General features: G+C 36.1%; 1 protein-coding gene across 5 annotated transcripts in view; it reads right to left on the bottom strand.

Moving 5' to 3' along the window:
- Positions 1-4,172: 4,172 nt before the first annotated feature.
- The window catches only part of AFTPH (aftiphilin), a 60,114-nt gene continuing 44,890 nt past the window's right edge, over positions 4,173-19,396 (bottom strand). For 4 of the 5 annotated variants that reach the window (XM_057741492.1, XM_057741493.1, XM_057741495.1 and 1 more), the window contains 4 exons: positions 16,348-16,408; positions 14,752-14,835; positions 10,719-10,842; positions 4,173-4,398 (listed from right to left, as the gene is read on the bottom strand). In XM_057741492.1, coding sequence (XP_057597475.1) covers positions 4,254-4,398; positions 10,719-10,842; positions 14,752-14,835; positions 16,348-16,408 — 414 coding nt within the window. In that variant the 3' untranslated portion in view covers positions 4,173-4,253. The remainder of the gene's footprint in view (positions 4,399-10,718; positions 10,843-14,751; positions 14,836-16,347; positions 16,409-19,396) is intronic. The other variant, XM_057741496.1, reaches the window with a different exon arrangement.

The following is a 19,396-nucleotide window of genomic DNA, read 5'->3' on the forward strand; positions in this document are numbered from 1 at the left end:
GGTGGGGGGCAAACAACCTTGTGAGATTCTGAGCACACGTGTGGTCTCTGAAAATGTTCAGGCAAAGGCTGGACTGGCTGCCCGTTCAGAGGGGAGATGCAGGAGGGTGTAAATGAAAAGACTGAGAATCAGGAAACTGGATTCAGGTCCTGTAGATGACTAATGTTGCGAAAGCCAATTTCCTTTTCCAGGCTTCAATTTCTTCAACTCTGGGAATTTAATCATCATTGGCTTTCGACATTTGGTAGCAGTGGAACCCTTTTATCAAATGAAATCTTCTGCAAATCCCCCTGCTCCCCATATAAGCCCAGTGTGTTACTACTGGACCTCCCATCCCGCCGCAATGATGCTCCTGGGAGTGGTTTGCAAAGTCCTGGGCCAGCTGAACTTTCAGCCCTAACATGCGGATTCTCTAATGTTTCTTCCTACTTTAGCTTTTGATGCTATAGGTTCCACCCCCTCATTTTATGCATCAAGTACCTGCGACCTAGAAAAGGGATTTATCCAAGACCTTACAGCTGATTAGTGGCAGAGCTATACTTAGAGCACACAATGCTCAGCTTAACCCGGTGCCCCTTCTACCTCACCAGGCTGCTCCCTACTTCCACCCATGATTTGTCTTAGCATTTGTGCCCCCAAAAGTTCCTGGTAAACCTGAGCTTCCCCCTGTTGATTCTTTTCCCCCTTGGAAAAGCACCAGGAAGGCAATAGATCCCCTTTGAGGCATTGCTGCTGCTTGAGACAATGACCCCAGAATTCATTTCTCTATGCATTACTTTAGCTCCACGAAATACTGTTTGTATGGACTGAGAAGTGAAAAACAGGAGTGACTCAGACTTTCAATTATCCGACATTATCTGCTCTCTCCTTCCTTACTACTAGAATCCCTTTTAGATGGCCACCCAGAATAAAGGTATTTCTCAGTCTCTTTTGCAGCTGGATATGGCACTGCAACTAAGTTCTGGCCCGTAGGTTGGAATTAGAAATACTGTGTATATCTTATGGAAAGTGTCCTTGGGGGAAGGAGCATGCCCTTCTCCTATGATGGCTGGAATGCAGACTTGGTGGCTGTACCCCCAACAGCCACCTTGGACCATAAGATAGAAACCACATGTTGAGAATGGTAGAACAGGATGGTAAAAGTTTCCATCTCTGATGAGCTTATGAAGCCTCTTTACCAGCCCCAGACTGTTTCCTCATGTTTCACAGGCAAGAGAAACAAACTCCTAATGTTGAAGCCACTGTTACCATTTTCCATCCCGTCACTGAATGTAAGACAGCATTATTTCATACTTCACTAAGAAAAAGAAACCCCTGACAATTAAACAGCTGCCCCATCCAACTGTATGACACATTCCAATTTCAGAGAAGTTTAAATGTGACAAAAGTATGAGTCTTATTACATGAAATGCAGTATTTTTGGTTTTTGTTACTCATAGCCAAGCCTAACCCTGATTCAAGAAACATGAGGGAGCAAAAAGACAAGTTCTAAATAAAGAGCATGACAATCATGTAGAGGGAAGAACAAGTCTCTCTATAAAAGAATGACTCATAAAAATAGTAGTGACACATGACTCAATTTAGGGAAGCTTCTCCTATAACTTCCCAGTCTGGCTTGAATTAACTAGGGAATTATGTATGGCTGTTTGGATTTGGCCATCAAGTGAGATGAGATTCTAGGGGATGAGTGAGCTGGTTTTAAGATGTCAAAGACACAAAGCTGTTTGCTAAGCCAGTCTCCATTGTGTGTGGTTTGGCTTTTAGGGTCTCTGACTCCTTGGTTTCTTCTCCCCAACTCTGTAGTGTCCTCCTGGTTGACTCTGAGAAAGACAAATGGGCAGCTGCTTTCAGAAGCAGCTGATGTCCAAGACAAGCGTGCAACCAACAGGCTCTCCCTTAGCTGAGATTTGCATGGAGATGCTCACAGCTCTTCCCACATCATCCCTGTTATTGCTTTCTGGTGTAATTCGAGCCTTGGTCTGGTGCAAATCTGAGCACTTTTGGTCCTCAGGACTAGAGCCCTGACCTTAACCTATGACAAGCCAGTATTAATGTACCTGCTGTGATTAAAACATCAAAGGCCAATATGACACATGAAAGGGAAAGGGAAATCTGGCTTATGGAAAAGTGGTTATCAGATGGACTATCCACTTTGTGTGTCATTAAAGCAGAGGTGCTTGCATGAGAAATGTCCACTTGCTCACTTTTAAATAACACAATAACTTATTTTAAATGATCCTATCTCTTGTGACTGCCTCTTGAATCTACTGGGACTCCAGGGGCCTTTATAGATTTTTCGGACTCTCTGCTCTCTTTTATTGACGGTCTCCTCATGGGATACATGTTTTACATCTACTATTTAACACATTAACCCCACAGGTAGGTGGTCTCATTCCCATTTTTAAAGATAATATAACTGTGGCTCAGAGAAGTTGATTAACTTTCTCATGGTATCACAGCTAACAAATGGGCTTTGAACTTAGGTTGATGAAGGCTACCATTATAACTTAGTTGTAATGGACTGTAGATGCAGATGAAACATGTAAAGGTCTACTGAAGAATAATGTTTTTCTTCCATTCAGAAGGTCCATTGGGCACTGAAGACTTGTGACTATTCTGAAGGAGAGCCTTCTCTGAAAAAAAAAAATATTGGGGAAAATGGCAGGAGATGGACTGGATAAGCATCGTTGCTCCAGGCCCTACTTAAATTACACTCAGGCAACTGTTCCAATGGCCCGTGTAATAACCTGGCAACACACGCATCTCTGTCAGTGACAGAGGTGCAGAAGAGTTCCAGGGAACATTCCCACAGCTGATGAGCTGGATTACTGTTGAGCTGATCACCTGTTTCTAATGAAATACGTCGTGACTTTTTTGCTGAAGTAACATCTAATCTAATAACAATATTTTTAAAAGTGCTTTTAAGAAATTTCCTGCTCACCTTAATTTAATGCATATATTTTCTTGAGAAGAAAAAAAATTCCCTACAAATCCCTATTTAACTTTGCCAATTCTGATGAAGGTACATTATAATGAATCATGGCAATTTCCTGTAATGATCTCATGTTCTACATAAAAAGAGCTACTTAAGGGGTTGATTCAAATTCTTATGGGTGAGAATCTAATTCTTCTTGATTTTAATAAAGTGGAAGCCCTACCAAATGATTTTCTCAGGACTGAAACATTAAGATGAAATAAAACTTAACAACCAAATTCATAACATTTTCCCTCAGATACCAAAGTACAGACACCAGGCTAAATTTCTTTTAAATTATTTTATTTTTGTGTAAGCTAAAAGGAAATTTACACACTGAAATCTCAAAAGACCTTGGGCATGCACATTAACCTTGTTAGAGGTTCTTCTACATGTCTCTCTTTTTTCCATAGGAATTTCCCCAAACATTTAAAACCCATAGTTTTTACTGTATATACAGCCTAAACCATAGCAATCTATGATTATGTCATTTTACACTGTGCAAAATCCTCAAAAAATAGTGGTACGATAGAACAAAAAATCAGTAACAAGTAAATTTCATTGTAAGACATTCATGTAATTTGGTCCTTCTCCAAACCAAACTGATTGAAAACAGACAAAATCTCTTTAAACCCCTTCATTCAAGTTCTGACAATGATCCACACCTTATAACAAAAGAGCAATCGATGAAAGTACCTTGCAAAAGGTCAAACAGCAACAGGCCAGATTGAAAAGATCAAAAAAGGGCACAAAAATGATAACAAAAGCCAGATCTGAAACAAACCCACCACACATAAAATTAAAAAAAAAAAAATTAAACAGGGACTTGGAGCTTGTTTATGATAGCAAAAGTAATTCAATATATAATATGAAAAATTAATAGGACAGTCAATGCAATCTGAAAAGACTGAAGGGGATTTCACAGACAGTGGAGTTTTGAGTTTTTAATTTTCATTTTTTTATTTCAAAAGTTTTGTAAGAAGGACACCACCAGTGTATTTCACAAAGACATAAATGTATACACCCCAGCAACACAAAAAGAATAAATCTTCAAAAATGTTCACCCCCGATTATTTACATTTGTTTCTAATATAAATTTAGGACTTCAGTATGTAAATAAATATACATTACTATGTATACCTTTCTAGTGCGGCTTACCAACAAATCAGCTGAACTTTAATTTTTTTTTTTTTTTTAATTAGAGCAGGTATGCTTTTGATGGTAGGGAAGAGTTGGAAGGAAGGAAAAGCAATTGAAACTGTCCAAGTCACATCAGTTATCAGTCCGCCTTCTCTTGGGAGCTTGTGGAAGGTGTCAAAGTGGTCGGGAACATCAACACCTTGGCATGCATGAACGTTAGGTCAGGAAGGCTGGAGATCACCTTGATGGCTTCTTCACTCAGGTGCTCTTCTCTCTTCGGTTTCCTGTTGACAAATAAAAAGAGCTTGTTAAAGTGATTTTTGCTGCAGGTCAAATGGGAGAAAATCCACTCTCAAGGTAGACAGCAATCTGTGGGGACTTGACTATCTTTTCCTCTGCCAGTTTCTGAACCTCATAATACCTTTCTGCTGAGTGCTTCTTGTATCAGAGGCCAAATCTTTTATGAAGATTCACACTGAATTTCTGTAATGTTCATCATAGTTAGGTATGTACACAGAGACATCCACATGTACCTGTGTACAGCTCACAGCTCTATTTAAGGTTAGAAGCATCTACCCAGGCATACTTTTGAAATGTTACTAGGGAATTCCCTGGTGGACCAGTGGTAAGGACTCCATGCTTCCACTGCAGGGGGCAGGGGTTCGATCCCTGGTCAGGGAATTAAGATTCTGCATGCCGCGTGGTACAGCCAAAAAAAAACAAAGTTACTAAGCAGAAATATAACGCTGAACGCTGAAGCCCTACTAACACTCTGTCCAACTGGATTTCCCCCTCCCCCCTGAGAAACTACCAAAGTTACCTCAACATAAAGCAAAGTATGTCTGGCACAAGACCTTGTCAGTCATTTTAACCTCAGGCTTTCTTCAACCCCAAAGGGAAATTCCAGGACAGAAAGCCCTCAGCTCAAAAACACCCAGCCTCTGCCCCACTGGGATGCAGATGGTAGGTCCAAAGGCCACAGTACTAGGGCCAGCTGCTGATGCCGAGAATGTACATGGGCAGGAAGGACTCAGGAGAGGGGAAATCTCGAAATCCGATGGGTCCTGTAGATGAAATGCCCCTAATACAAGACATGAGCAGCGTGGGTCCCAGCACAGAGAGGAAGAGCTCCTGCTGACCTGGGTCTTCCCAGCCGGTGAGCCACAGAAAACGCCAGTTGAGCCTCAAATGTGGCTCAAAGTGAGCACATGATTGTAATCCAATCTTTATTTCTTCTAGGATGTTAAACATACTCAAAGAATAACTGCAGTCATAAAGATATTAATTTTAGATCAAAGTTCATTTAAAATTGTTGGTTCTAAAAGGCCCAATCCTCTTTTATGGTAAACATAGTTGGTACTCTATTGTGTGACAGGTTATTTCTTTCACCTAAATATTTTCTCTGTCCTTGGGATGAGGTGCAGGAAGTCAGGAGATGTAACAAGACAGGAAAGATAGATGCAGGCCATTATTTTATACATGGACTTTTCTGTTGTTACCACATTTGAGTTCAGGCAGAAATGAAAAGATTTTACAGATAACTGAAAAATCAAACAGACTTTTCGGACTGAAGTTCTTCAATAAGGGGGTCAGCTTCAGGCACACTGAGACCACCAGCAGATCAACCAATACTGAACTCAGGTCCAGGGTTTCTCAGAAGAATGGAATAGCACCCCAAAATTTTTCTGATTAAAATCTACATTTTTAACTGCACTTAAATAAAGGCAAAAGTATTAGGTAGGTGGTTGATGGGAAATTGACTATCTGCATCATTCCAAAATAAAACCAGATGGTTCAGTTTTTAGTCTCAAAGAGAAAAACTGGAAGACTACATGGGAAATGGCAGCCTCTCACCAATGGTCAATCTTAGCATCACTCATGATGGGGTCAACCAGACATTATATGTCTTCTGATGCGATAAAACACCTATGATGTATTCCAGCCAAAAAGTTTTACCTGAATCCATCAAACCTCTAGATATAATGTCCAGTTTACAGGAAATAAAGGGAATAGAGAAACATTTGAAAACTACTTGAAGGAAGCAAATGGACAAATCCAGAGGTTGGGACGTTCTGCAGGACAAGTGGACCGATCTTTTCAACAAGCTACTGTTATTAAACTGAAAAGCAAACAGAAGGGATGGGGATAGATATACTAGGTTAAAAGTGACTTAGCCAAAACAGCTAGGTATAAAATGTTATTTTTGGTTAAAACAACACCCATATGTGTATATTTAGATATATATATTAAAGATCTGAAAGAATATGCACTAAGGAGTTACAGTGATGCGACTGGTAAGAATGTCATACTTTAATTAAAAAAATTTTGTCTGTATTTTCTAACTTTCTACTTTTACTGCATCTGTAAAGATAAAAAGTTACTAAAAACAGTAACAAGTAAAACTGCACCTAAATGGACTTCCTCATTTGTGGAGTGCAGTTAGGGTATGGGGAAGGAGAGCAAGGAAGAAGTTTTCACCCAAGAAATGGTTGGTGAAGATTATTCTAGAGTTTCTACCAATTGCCTTATTTCAGAGGCACTATTTGAAGGCTGTCTGAAGTTGTATTTAAAATAATAAAAAGCTTACATAGTTCATAGTTTGTACATTTATCTGTAGTCACTATGCATTGATGTGATCCAGTTTTCTTAGACTATAAGAAAGAAGAAAATGCTTGAGGAGAATTTGAAAACAAAAAGTTACATCATGACCTTTCCTCAAAGACAAAGGCAGTGACCTAATTTTGATTTATACTCTCCCTAGTTAAGATTTATCGTGTTGGCCGACATAATACAATTAAAGAGTCCAGAAATAAACCCAGGCATTTATGGTTAAACTGATTTTCAGCAAGAGGGAAATGGGGAAAGAACAGTCATTTCAACAACCAGCGCTGCTACAACTGGATATCCACATGCAAAAGAATGAAGTTGGACCGCTACCTTACATATTCAAAAACTAATTCAAAATGGATCAAAGATCTAAATGTAAGAGCTGAAACTATAAAACTCTTAGAAGAAAACCTAGGTGTAACTCTTCCTGACCTTGAAGTAGGCAATGGTTTCTTAGATATGATGCCTAAGGCATAAGCAATGGAATATATATATGTACATGCATATGTATATCTATATATCTGTATCTACATATACATATATACAGGGCTTCATCAAAATTAAGAAACTTTTGTGTTTCACAGGACACTACCAAGGAAGTGAAGACAGCCTACAGAATGAGATAAAATATATGCAAATCATATATCTGACAAAGGTCTGGTATCCAGAATATGTAAAGAATTCTAATAACAACAACAACAACAACAACAACAACAATTTCCCTAAAGAAGAGATACAATTGGTCAATAAGCACCTGAAAAAATGCTCAATATCACTGGCCATCAGAGAAATGAAAATCAAAATGACAATGAGATATCACTTCATAGCCACTGGGATGGCCATAAGCAAAAAGTCAGACAATAACAAGCCTTGTGAGAATGTGGAGACACTGGAACCCTCAAATATTATTGGTGGGATTGCAAAATGGGGTCACTGCTTTGGAAAACAGTTTGGTAGTTCTTAAAAAAATTAAACATAGCATTACCACATAACCCAGCAGTTCCACTCCCAAGAAAACTGAAAGCATTTGTTCACACAAAAACTTGCACATGAATGTTCATGGCAGCATTACTCATAATAGTCAAAAAGTGAAAACAATCCAAATGTCCATTAATTGATTAATGGATAAGCAAAATGTGGGACAGTCATACAATGGAATATTATGCAGCCACAAGAGGAATGGCAAGTGCCAATACATGCAACAACATGGCTGAGCTTGAAAACATTACGCTACGTGAAAGAAGCCAGACACAAAAGGCTATACAACGTATTATTCCACTAGTACAAAATAACCAGAATATGCAAATCCATAGAGATAGAAGGCAGATTAATAACTGCCAGGGGCTGGGAAAAGGGACTGCTAATGGGTATGGGGTTTCTTTTGGGGATGACAAAAAATATTCTGGAATTAGATAGTGGTAATGGTTGCACAACCTTGCAAATATACTAAAAGCCACTGAACTGTATACTTGAGAAGGGTGAATTTCATGGTTATGTGAATTATATCTCAATTAAAAGGTCAAAAAAAGAAAAAAAAACATGTATGCCTTTTGGCAACTAGTCCTTTGGCTTGTATGATCTGTTAGAGGTGTGTGGCTATTAATTAGCTGGCTACCCACGGATTAAGACTAGGAAGTAATTTTTTTTCTATATTAGAAAAGGTAAGCAAGAAGATGGAACTATTTTAAAACTGAGAACTTGCATTTCTTTAAAAAGTAAGAAGTCACTTTCATAATCTATATTTAGAAAGAGAAGAGCACGTAGTTTCTCTTACATATAAGAGGCATTTGGAAAAGCGTATGGGATGTTGTTTGCTACATGGCAAATTTCCTCTACCAAGACCACTGTTTCTTATCCTTTTCTTACCCTATAGTTCCTCAACACTTTTTCACTCTATCTTCTGTGTATTGACAAAAGCCAAGATTTTGCTGAGGTGTACACATTAAATTTTATTTTAGTCAAAAACAAAAAATGAAGCAAAACCTAAAACAACAAAGACACTTAAAATTCTTTTGAAACTACGCCACCCCCTTTTCTCTTCCCTGTACGACTGAGAATCACTCATGGGGACATTTTACAGTATTACCTTCTAATTGTAAGACTTGTGAATATTTCCGCATGTCACCATTTTCAAATAGTTAATTCCTCAAATCAGAAAATACAAAGTTGGCAACTTGTTTTCTTTTCAATTTATTGTGTTTTAAATGTGAAGCTGGACAGGTACTAGAGACTAATTCAATGCAGTTACAACAATGACCCCAGGTTACACACTATAGCTTCAGTTCATTCCATAATAATACAAAATAAGAGAAAAAATGAAAATAACCTAAAGTGGTAGCAGTTGGAAGAGTACTCTAGTGTACAGAATGTTTCAAGGGTGAGTTGAGAAGTTAGGCGAGCAAGCAAGTTAATGTGGCTTAGAGCTCCTCCTAATGGCACAAGGAATGAATTCTCGTCACGGGGACTTTCAACATTACTACAGTTCACTCCGTGAGACTACAGAGGGGAAAAGGTGAGGAAACACGAGCACTGTCCTCAGAAAACGCTGCCCAAAAAGTGGCAGGAGAAAGCCCAAACGATAACAGCATCAGTTTTTTGTTTGTTTTTTAAAGTCATTAGCTTTTGGTTAACATATATAGAAAAAATGGATGAGAAATTTGTGTAAGAAGAACATTAATTTGAAAATATGATTTGGAAAGAGAAAAAAATTAGAAAGCAAGCAAAAAATCCACACTAGGTTCATTTACAAGCAAGTTCACCTAACAGGAGGCTTTCACAGTGCCAGGTAGTATTACTACAAAGAAACAGGGGTGATGAGGACAAGGGAGAGAATCTGTGGGCTAAACAAGAACTTGCAGACCACAAATCCACTCCCGGGAAAAGTTCAGGGTAGCCTTAATTATGAAGCAAATAATAATGATTTTCATAATTACAAAAATTAATTGTATTTATAATAATACATATCTGTTGAATGGATACTGAAGCACACAATACAGTTTAAAAAAGGCAATGTGATAATTCAAGCCAAAGTTTTAAGACAGGTAAGCATTTATTATCTGCAAGAGAAAAAAAGCTTAAATTTTAAATGGATGTTTTTCTACAGAAGAATTGATTTACAAGATAAATCTGAATTTGACATATGAGTGGAATGTATTTAACCAGGGGACAGAGCTATAATATCTGTGCCTAACTGGGCAAAAACAGGTAAATATTTTCACTTTAAAATCATAGATCTGGGATAGCAGAGTTGGTATGCCAGTCAACCAGTACTTGCTCTTGCAGTAGTGATTTCCTGGTTCATAACGATTACCTTCTTATTAGAAACTGCCTTATTCTTATGGCTAACATGTCAAAGCAATGAGTTATTCCAGGGCTTTAATTATGTAAAACTAAAGGTTTTCTGAATCCTACATACAAAGCCCACATGACATTCCTGGTATCTGAGATAACTGCTTTTCTAAAGGCCATGCCCCTGAGGGGCTCCCAGAGAGCTTGTTAAAAGCAAGGCTTCATGACCCAAATCAGAGGTGCTACACATCAGCGAAAATTTAGAAAATAAGACAGTGGCCATGCCCTACTCTCTCTTAGCCTGGAGGTAAAAGGATTAGCCTAGGTGACTTTGGGAGTGTGAAACTGAGTTCCCAAAGATGATCATCTCAGTAGTTATGAAAGAAAAGGAGGAGCTTTCTGCAATGGCTTTATGATCTGAATTCTTTAATCAGATTCTTCTCTACAAAGCTGGGTGCAGGTGTAGGTAAAGAGAGAAAACCACATCTGTCAGCCCTTTCCAGTCTCTCATGAAATAGCTCTGGTCTAGTAAATTCACAAACATAATTTGATACTATTTTCTGCAATCAGGCATCTATTGGTTTTTATAAATGTAAAGTGAATTTTAATACAATATATTGAAATGCTGCCAACTTGTGTGCTTTCCCAGCTGGGCTACTTTTTTTAACACAGAAATCAAAATGAGGGTGCAATGAACACTAGCTTTTACCTGGTAGATGTGCTTGTCTTCTCTACTGTGGACATGAGTCTCGCAAATGCATCAGTCACTTTGAGGCTTGAGGAGGAGATTTCCAGCTTAGAAGTTGTTAACTCATACAACTCTGGATCCACACCTTATAGTATAAAATGACAGTCAGTGATGGCAAGCTGCAGTGGGTTACTCAATTAGCCACAATCCAAGATGTAAAAGACAATTACTCTGTAAACATCTGAGTCTTTACAAACACAGCACATCTTTAGAACACTGAAATACTGAGTTTATTTTTAAGATTATAAATTCCACTTTTTGGAGTTTTTATAAAGTAGGCAAAAACTTTTAAAATTCCACTTTGGTATAAATATAGCCTTAATTAATCTAATGTTTATGTAGCAGATATCATCCAAATACTTCTAAAAAATTCTATCTGCTATGGAAGACTCCCTAAATTTTGGATTTGTTTGTGATATGAAAGTCATCAATGTTTTACAAATAGAATGCACATGATTTTTTATACAATATGACAACTCAATTTTTAAATTGACTGATTTAACCTCATTTTTCGGATCTTCCTTTCCTCTTACCTCCCTGACCATTTTTCCTCCATTATTTTTGTCCATATCCCCGAATCTAGAAGTTAATATAAAGTCTCAGATACAGTAAATGATTTGGTTAGTTTAAATATATTCTATCTGAGGACATGAAATATTACCCAAAGTATCAAATTATTACTAAAGAAAAGTTATATACCACAATGTTCTTTCTTCAGATAAGAAGTGGGGAAGGCAAAATATTTTCGGAAAAAGTGAATAAAAGCACTACTTTTGAACAAAATGAAAACTGTCTCAAGGGTTAATTATACTTCTATAGTGTCATAGCTGAATCTAGTGGATAACAGTTTAAATATTTTGTTAGAAAAATTCAAAACGAAGCTGAGTTAGAGGATTAGACTTATTGTAAGAGTCTAATAAATTCCTTTCCATCTGACTTCATTAAAATACATACATATTTAAAAACTTGCCTTGAATATTAATTTATATCAAATATGATGACTACAAAAAACAAGGGAAAATTAAATATTTTCAATTCAAGCTAAGCTTTGGAAAATAATCAGAAAAAAAATTTTAATTGTACGCTCTCTTTGGTTTCAGCAAATTTAGTAGTTTCAGGGTATAAAAAAAGCAGATTGTAAGTACAAATGTCTTATAGCTTCATCAATTTCTACTTATTTCTAAAGAAACCCTAAGGTCAGCAGATAAAATTATATATAAATGTACCATATCAATATTAACAAGTTTCCTCCTTTCAGGATATTTCAAGGTTAAGAAAAATATAAGGAACTGCCTTCTATTACCCAACTTCGTAGCTGACTAGCAGATGTAAACACAGATCTCAGATGTTTACAGAAATCATACTAGCAAAAGCGGCTTCCACAGTTACCATGTCCAGTAAGGGAGGAAGGCTATAGAAAATGTTGACTCTCCCAAGTTCTTAATATTTCATTAAGGTAGTTTCAAAATATAATTTAAAAGACCCTTTCTTTGTATTTCTATAATAAGTATAAAGGTTGTAGTTAAAATGTAAAAATTTATAGATGCCTGTAAAGGGACCAGATGAACCCAAAGCACCTCCTTCCTCCACTGTGAAAGGTTAGATTCCAGGTAACCACAAAATTTAAGTAGATGGTGAATGCATAATGCAGAATAAACAACTGCATTCTGACTGGCAACAGGAAAGTGCTAGTAAGAATTTAGTTGGGTTTGTAAAATACTGGCCACTTGGCTATGAAACAGTAAAGTGGGAGAGTTAAAAAAAAACCAAACAAACCTAAATCAACCTTCCCCAGCCCCCCAAAACCATTATCACCAAAAAAAACCAAAACAAAACAGTACTATGGCTATATTTTATATTTTTCAAAAACAATATAACTACTTATGCTACACAAAAAAACTGGAGTAATTTTTTTTAATGGAAGAGTTTTCTATTTTTCAACAGAACCTTAATGAGGCATAGTTTTAGTTACATAAATAAACCTAGCCAACCAAGTTCTATGCCAACCTCCTAAGTCTCAAACACAAAATAATTAAATAACTGCAAGCTAAGACAAAATGACTTTCCCAGAAACAAGTCAGAAAAAGTGCAAGCAAGTGGTGAAATGGAATACTCAGGAAAGTATCGACACCTGTAGCTTGATGGTAAGTTTTAACAAAACCCAGTAGCAATAAAACAAGCCAAAACAAATTTATAGTAACCAGGTTTACACAGCAGCTAGAGCATATTAATGAAAATACAGAACGAAAATATTTAAAAGATTCCAAAGTAATGAGGACTGCAATCAACCACACTAATTTCACTTCCATTACAGCTCTAAGCTTCTAAAACTGCTTGCTCTTCTTGAAGCTGCGTGTGTACACTGAGCCTGGTTATCAGGTTATTTCCGTACTTCTTTATAGGGTCAGATTATTTGTGCTCTTATGGATAATTTTTAACTGAGTTTGAAATGTAACTGAAAATTAAATTTAAACCACATTTTTAGGTATCCAAAAATAGTGACCTCATTTAAATTATGATACAGTTCATGACAAAACAAAGCTGAGAGCAAATTAAAAATAGGAGTTTGGTAATTCATTCTTGGGATGATAGTAATAAGGAAACCGATACACAAGATTTTGGGTTTTGTCCCCCCATTATGTATTAAAAACTAATTAGCTCACCCAGGTCATTCCATAGCTCACAAGTATTTAGAAGTAATTTAAATAGTGAAATATCATTTGGAAGTCAAAACCAGACACAGATCAGTTTTTCACATGCTTGTCAAATCTTGGAAACAATGAAAATGATAACCAGGGGATTAGATTTGCAGAATTCAGTCATTCTACAAAACAGCCTTGGAACATCCTTAAAGCACAATTAAGATTTCCATAACCAGATCTTGGAGAAGGGCATCCTGGGTTCCAGGCTCACCCTTAGCTGATTCTCTTATTCTCCCCCATTACCCATCATGGCTCCTAAACTGCTGGAAGTGGGTGGCAGGGTTATCTAGTTGAATAAAACAAAACTAGCACAGTCTTGGGAACCAGGCTTGATGTCTAACTGATCCTAGTGGGGACCGAGAGGGACTCTCGCTATGCATTCTGGACATCAGCATCTATACAGCACCTCAACAGCCGTCTGGTGATCAATGGGCATGATTACCAGATCAAAAGTTGGAATGACAGGGAGTCATTAAAATCATATTAAATAAAATGTAAACATAAAAATGCCATTATATTTTAATCTTTTATTCAGTTAGAAAATGACAAAGTACATTAGTCCTTTGGTCAACGAACTGAACTTTCGCCAGGCTGAACATTAATTTAACAGGCACTCCAGTAAGTTTTAATTTCTAGCTTTTAGCATCTCATAGCAATTATTTTCTACTATTACCTTTAACACTTTTTTTCTCCATGGAAAACTAACAGCAAACTTTCTATTTAAGAGCTACGTAAAAACAGTAATAATTCTATGTGGGACTATATAACTAAGTGCTAGACTCCAACATTTTGGAACCTAATTATACATTCAGCAGCACTAATAAACAACTAATTGAATGCTAGAATTTGTAAAGGTTCTATTATCACAGACACGAAAATGTAAAGTCATCTTTGTGTACTAAAATATTCTTATATCTCTAAACTTGTATTTTTTCAAATGGCTTTGTAGAATATGCTTTTAAAAAATAAGCATATAAAATATTACATTTTCTATTTACAGGGAAAAAAAACCCCTGCCTTTAACTGTGTAAGGACATTAGGGCTGTTTTATCTAGAAACTACTTTCAGCTCTGAATATTACAATCTGACAAAGCTTTCCTTAAAATACATTTCACAAAAGTCATTTGTTATAGTCAGATACTAGAAAATAACAGTAGATAGATGAAAGAAAAGTATCAGAAAGACATTATAGAGAATACAATCTACTTGTTTCCTTGTTTATAGGAAAGTCAAGTGATGTGGTCATGCTTTTAGTAAATAAACTAGAAATGTGGTTTTAACACTCTGCTGACCTGGGATTGTGGTGCTGCTGCTAGAGCTACTGTCATCCACGGGCCCAAAGAAATCAAGGTTCAGAAGAGTGGAACCTCCACTAGCTTGAAATTCAGTGACCATGTTGGTAGGCAGCCACACAGAAGGTAAGCCAAGGGAGGAGGGGTTATGTGTAAAAAGGGGTAAGACACACACTTGAACATGCAGGTTATAATTAGTAGTCATTACACATTTTAAAATCAACATTAAAACAATGTGTACAGTATTAGTTTTTCATTGCTAAGGACATTTCTAAAGTAACAATTTAATTCAATGTACATTTTCTCATGTACAACATAAATAACATTTAGTAAGGTTTTAGTCAGGAGTGCAGTTCTTTCAATCGAAACTGGAAGCCATACCAGAAAGACCAAGGGGAAAGTGTACCCGTTAAAGGGAAACAATACTTTAATCTCAACCCAACATTAAATCACTGTACATGCCCAAATCAATCTTTTATGTTAGTCGTGTTGGTTTCTAATTAATGCTTTTTAAAAGTGACAAAGTTGTCAGTTTCAGGACACGCACCAATACATTAACTTAGTTTAAAATAACATAATAAGGAATGTTATAACTGCCCTACCCTGATGTGCAACCTCAAGCTGTACCGTTCCCCTTTAACTCTGAAACAGCAATCAGAAATAGTATACATTTTTAAAGAAGTTGTTTGTTAATAAAAAGCACGATGATTTGACTGAATAAGACACCAGACAACAGCAAAAGGTGCATCCAGGCTTTCCTTCAGCACTGTTATTCAATTGGATGCTTTCCAGATATCCTAGGATCCCCCACTCTAAGGCAGAGCTGATAGAACAACAGGTGTTTTAGACCATGGCTCGAACAACTTATGAAGTATAAGGAGTAACTGTACCTTAGAGTCCAATTAAAACTTGTGATGTCAACACAAAGGAAAACTAGCATTTTGTGTTATTTAAAGACCCCACCTTATTGGAATAAGTTAATCCTTTTTCAGGATTTTCTTTTAAAGCCATAGTGAAACCAATTATTTCTAGAACCACCTACTACTATTTTGAGATAAGTTTTAGAAAAGGATCATGAAAACCATTCATTTTTCATTTGCATATAAGTGCTCTATAAAATATTATTAAATCTGAAAACTACTTTGGGTCAATAAATATGGATCTATTTGCACATTGTTTTTGGTTAAATAACTGTGCTTTGTGCTTTAAAGCAGCCTCTAGACACAAGACTTTGCATCCAAGAAAATTCCATAAACTAAAACTACAGAAAAAAATTTCAGGTAAATTGGTCCTACCTAAAATATCATTTAAACTACCTAGATATTTGTGAAAAATAAAGAAGACTGTTTTTGACTTAAGATAAATAAACTAAAAATTTATCTGGTGACTACTACCTATATATGGACATCAGTGTTGTTAATAATAGTAACGGCTGGTTTCTTGAGCAATTACTATTCAGAAAGAAAGCCTGAATTTCCAAAGATAAGAAGAAGTTATGTTCAAACAAAAAAGGAAATCAGCAGAGAGAAGTTTGTCTGAACTTTGTAGCTTTCTTAACTCTAGCTCTGGTGCTAGAGGCTCTACGGAGAGACGTACCATCTAAAGGGTTAGTAAGGCCACTGCTACTCCAGTCAAACTGGACGGGTGGTAGAGACTCCTAGAGTTGAAAACCAAAAAATCAAAATTAATCAGTATAGGCTGTAGCAACATAAAGAATCCTTAAAAACAAAACAAAATGAAACACTATTATAGCAAGATCATCAGGCAATAAAATCCTAAAGACAAAATTGGGATAATTTACACTTTTAGAAGGTTATCTACAAATATTAACACAAACTGAAATCGCAAACTTTATAAACAGTACAGCTTGTTGACATTAAAAAAGTTATATCTGAGAAATGGAATTATCTTTACATTTTCAAATAGAAATTTATGGACTGATTCTATGTCAAGATTTTAATCTATTCTCAAATCATGATTTAGTCTACTGGTTTGATTATAATAAAAATATTTAAAAACATCACTGATTTTTTTTCACTAAAGAGTTATCTAATTTATTTTAAATAACTGTCCACTTAAAATTTCTTAATAGATAATATAATTTAGAGAAGGTACCAGACTGAAAGTGAGGCAATTTGGGTTATTAAAGACTAAGTAACTAGTTGTATAAACATGTATGGTTAATTTAGTTGGTTTCCTTATTATATATAAATTTTAAAAAATTTTAATCATCTTCTCTAATTTAGAAACTACTTATAATTTAATTTTTAAAGTAATGTACTGAAAAGTATAGTCAGAACTTGTTTGAGTACTCTAGGTTTTAAAATTCTGTTAACTGCCAAACACAGAAAGATAAAATGAGCAAATGGCACATATAAGATGGACAGTAGTACAGAACATTTTAAAAATGATAATTTGTTTTAAGAATATTCTGAACAAGAAAAAATGCATTTTTTTCATCTTCTTTTATTTTGCAGGTGGTGTTGGCAACACTTATTGAAATAACCTGTGTTTTATTAGACTCTTACTAGCAACATGTTGTCATCTTTTTTTCTGTATTGCTTACCGCCATGCTTTACTGTAAAGCAGGCACTTATTAAAACTTTATAATCATTTTTTCTGTGTAGTCAAAGACACTGTTCCCTGGATCAGTGAACATGGATTGGCTATTTTTGAAAGTCTAATCCCACAACAATATAATACAATTGCTTTGATAACTGATGACAGGCACGTTACTATAAGCATTTAGTCTCCCCCACATCAGTCAGGCCTGGAGGCTGACGGGGGAGGTATAAACAAAATAAAATACTAACATTAGTGGTTGCCAGGGGTTAGAGACAGTTGTGGGAGTCGAAGCGGGGTGGGGGTTTGGGTGTGGCAATGGAAGAAATGCTGAATCTTGATTGTGGTGGTGGTCACATGAAAAAATAACATAGAACTATACACACACATTGCATAAATGTCATATTCTTGGTTTTGATATTGTACTATAATTCTGTAAGGTGTAATCATGGGGGAAACTGGTGAAGATACAAGACAAACCTCTTCTGTACTACTTTTGCAACTTCCTGTGAATCTATAATTATTTCAAATAAAATTTTTAAAAATCCTGGTGAAAATCCAGTTTATAACCCACCTGCAAGACTGATATATAACATTTAAAAAAGATTTTCTTTAGCTGACCTCAAAAACAAACAAAATGCTCTCGGCATTCCAACAGATTCAATTTATATTATTCTACTAGATCAGGAACACCTTTAGAACTATTCAATACTGACTGAATGTGGACCAAACCCAGATTTATGTAATAACAAAATTTCTGGGTAAATGAAACAAAGCTCTTTTATTAACATGTTTTACCTAAATGATGTCAAGTAGCTGGATGTTTTGAAATATTTCAGTGATTTTCTGGAATTTTAGCTTCTCACAGAGGTGTATGGCATTTTGAAGACACAGCCAATATTATAATAATGAAGTGCTAAATCATGAATTAAAATTTAGTGGAAAAGAGATTAAAAACAGATACCTAAATAATTATAGGCTAACTAATGGCACTGACAAGTAGGCAACTCAAAGAGAAAGCACTGGAATGAAACATTTTTTGTTGTTGTTGTTTTTGGGGTTTTTTTTTCTTGTGGTGCACGGGCTTAGTTGCTCCGTGGCATGTGGGATCTTCCTGGAGCAGGGATCGAACCTACGTCCCCTGCACTGGCAGGCGGATTCTTAACCACTGCACCACCTAGGAAGCCCTGGAATGAAACATTTTAAAACAACTTTAAGTAATACGGCATGAATGATTACTGCAGAGACAAAAGAAAGGAGACAAGGTCATAATAAAAAGAGGGGGGAAGAAAAGACTAGAGACAGGAGACTTTGGTTCTAGTCCTAGCTATAGCACCAATGTGTGATTTTGGGTAAATCACTTTTAGTCTTTTCAAATATGTTTTCTAATTGTAAAAAGAAAGTACAGTGCTAGATAGTAATTTTTCTTTCTTCTAACTCTAAAATTCTGATTCACAACTGAAATAGCAACATAAAGTAGCCTAAGAGAGGAAGTTTGCTAGTGGTGACTAGTTGGATAATTGCTAGCCAGAGAGTCGACTCTACTCAGCAGTGACTAAAGTATGGTTAAAGTACTGATCTTACTAAGAGGGGAATCAGTAATAGCACGGTGAACGGTGTAACCTTGAAATTCACTGGATAAAGATGTAAACAACAACAACAAAAAGTATCACCACTGCTTTTCACCTGTAAACTGTTTTTTCAGGTAAAAGTATCTTTAAAAAATTTTTTTAAAGTTGTTAATATCAAATTCCTAAACAAGAGATGCAATGGCTATAAGACTGATGAGTATAAACTGATTTGGAAGAAAAGATAAAAATTCAATGGGCACCAAACTGAAATAGAAAAGACAGATCAAAAAGCATGCAGTCACAATGAGAATTATACAACTATGCTAAGTTTGAAGGTCACTGTTCAATGATGCCAAAACATAAAAGGAAGGTTTGCTATATGTTTTTTTGGGGAAAAAAAATCAGATATTGAGCAGGACTTTCCTGACACATTCTGCTAAGCTTCTAGCACTAGTGGCTATATGGGCTGTTTCATCTGAAAATTATCACTAGGAGGAAGACTGCATGGCAAA

The sequence above is a fragment of the Hippopotamus amphibius genome, chromosome 7, assembly GCF_030028045.1.
Source record: "Hippopotamus amphibius kiboko isolate mHipAmp2 chromosome 7, mHipAmp2.hap2, whole genome shotgun sequence".
NCBI classification, from domain to species: Eukaryota; Metazoa; Chordata; class Mammalia; order Artiodactyla; family Hippopotamidae; genus Hippopotamus; species Hippopotamus amphibius.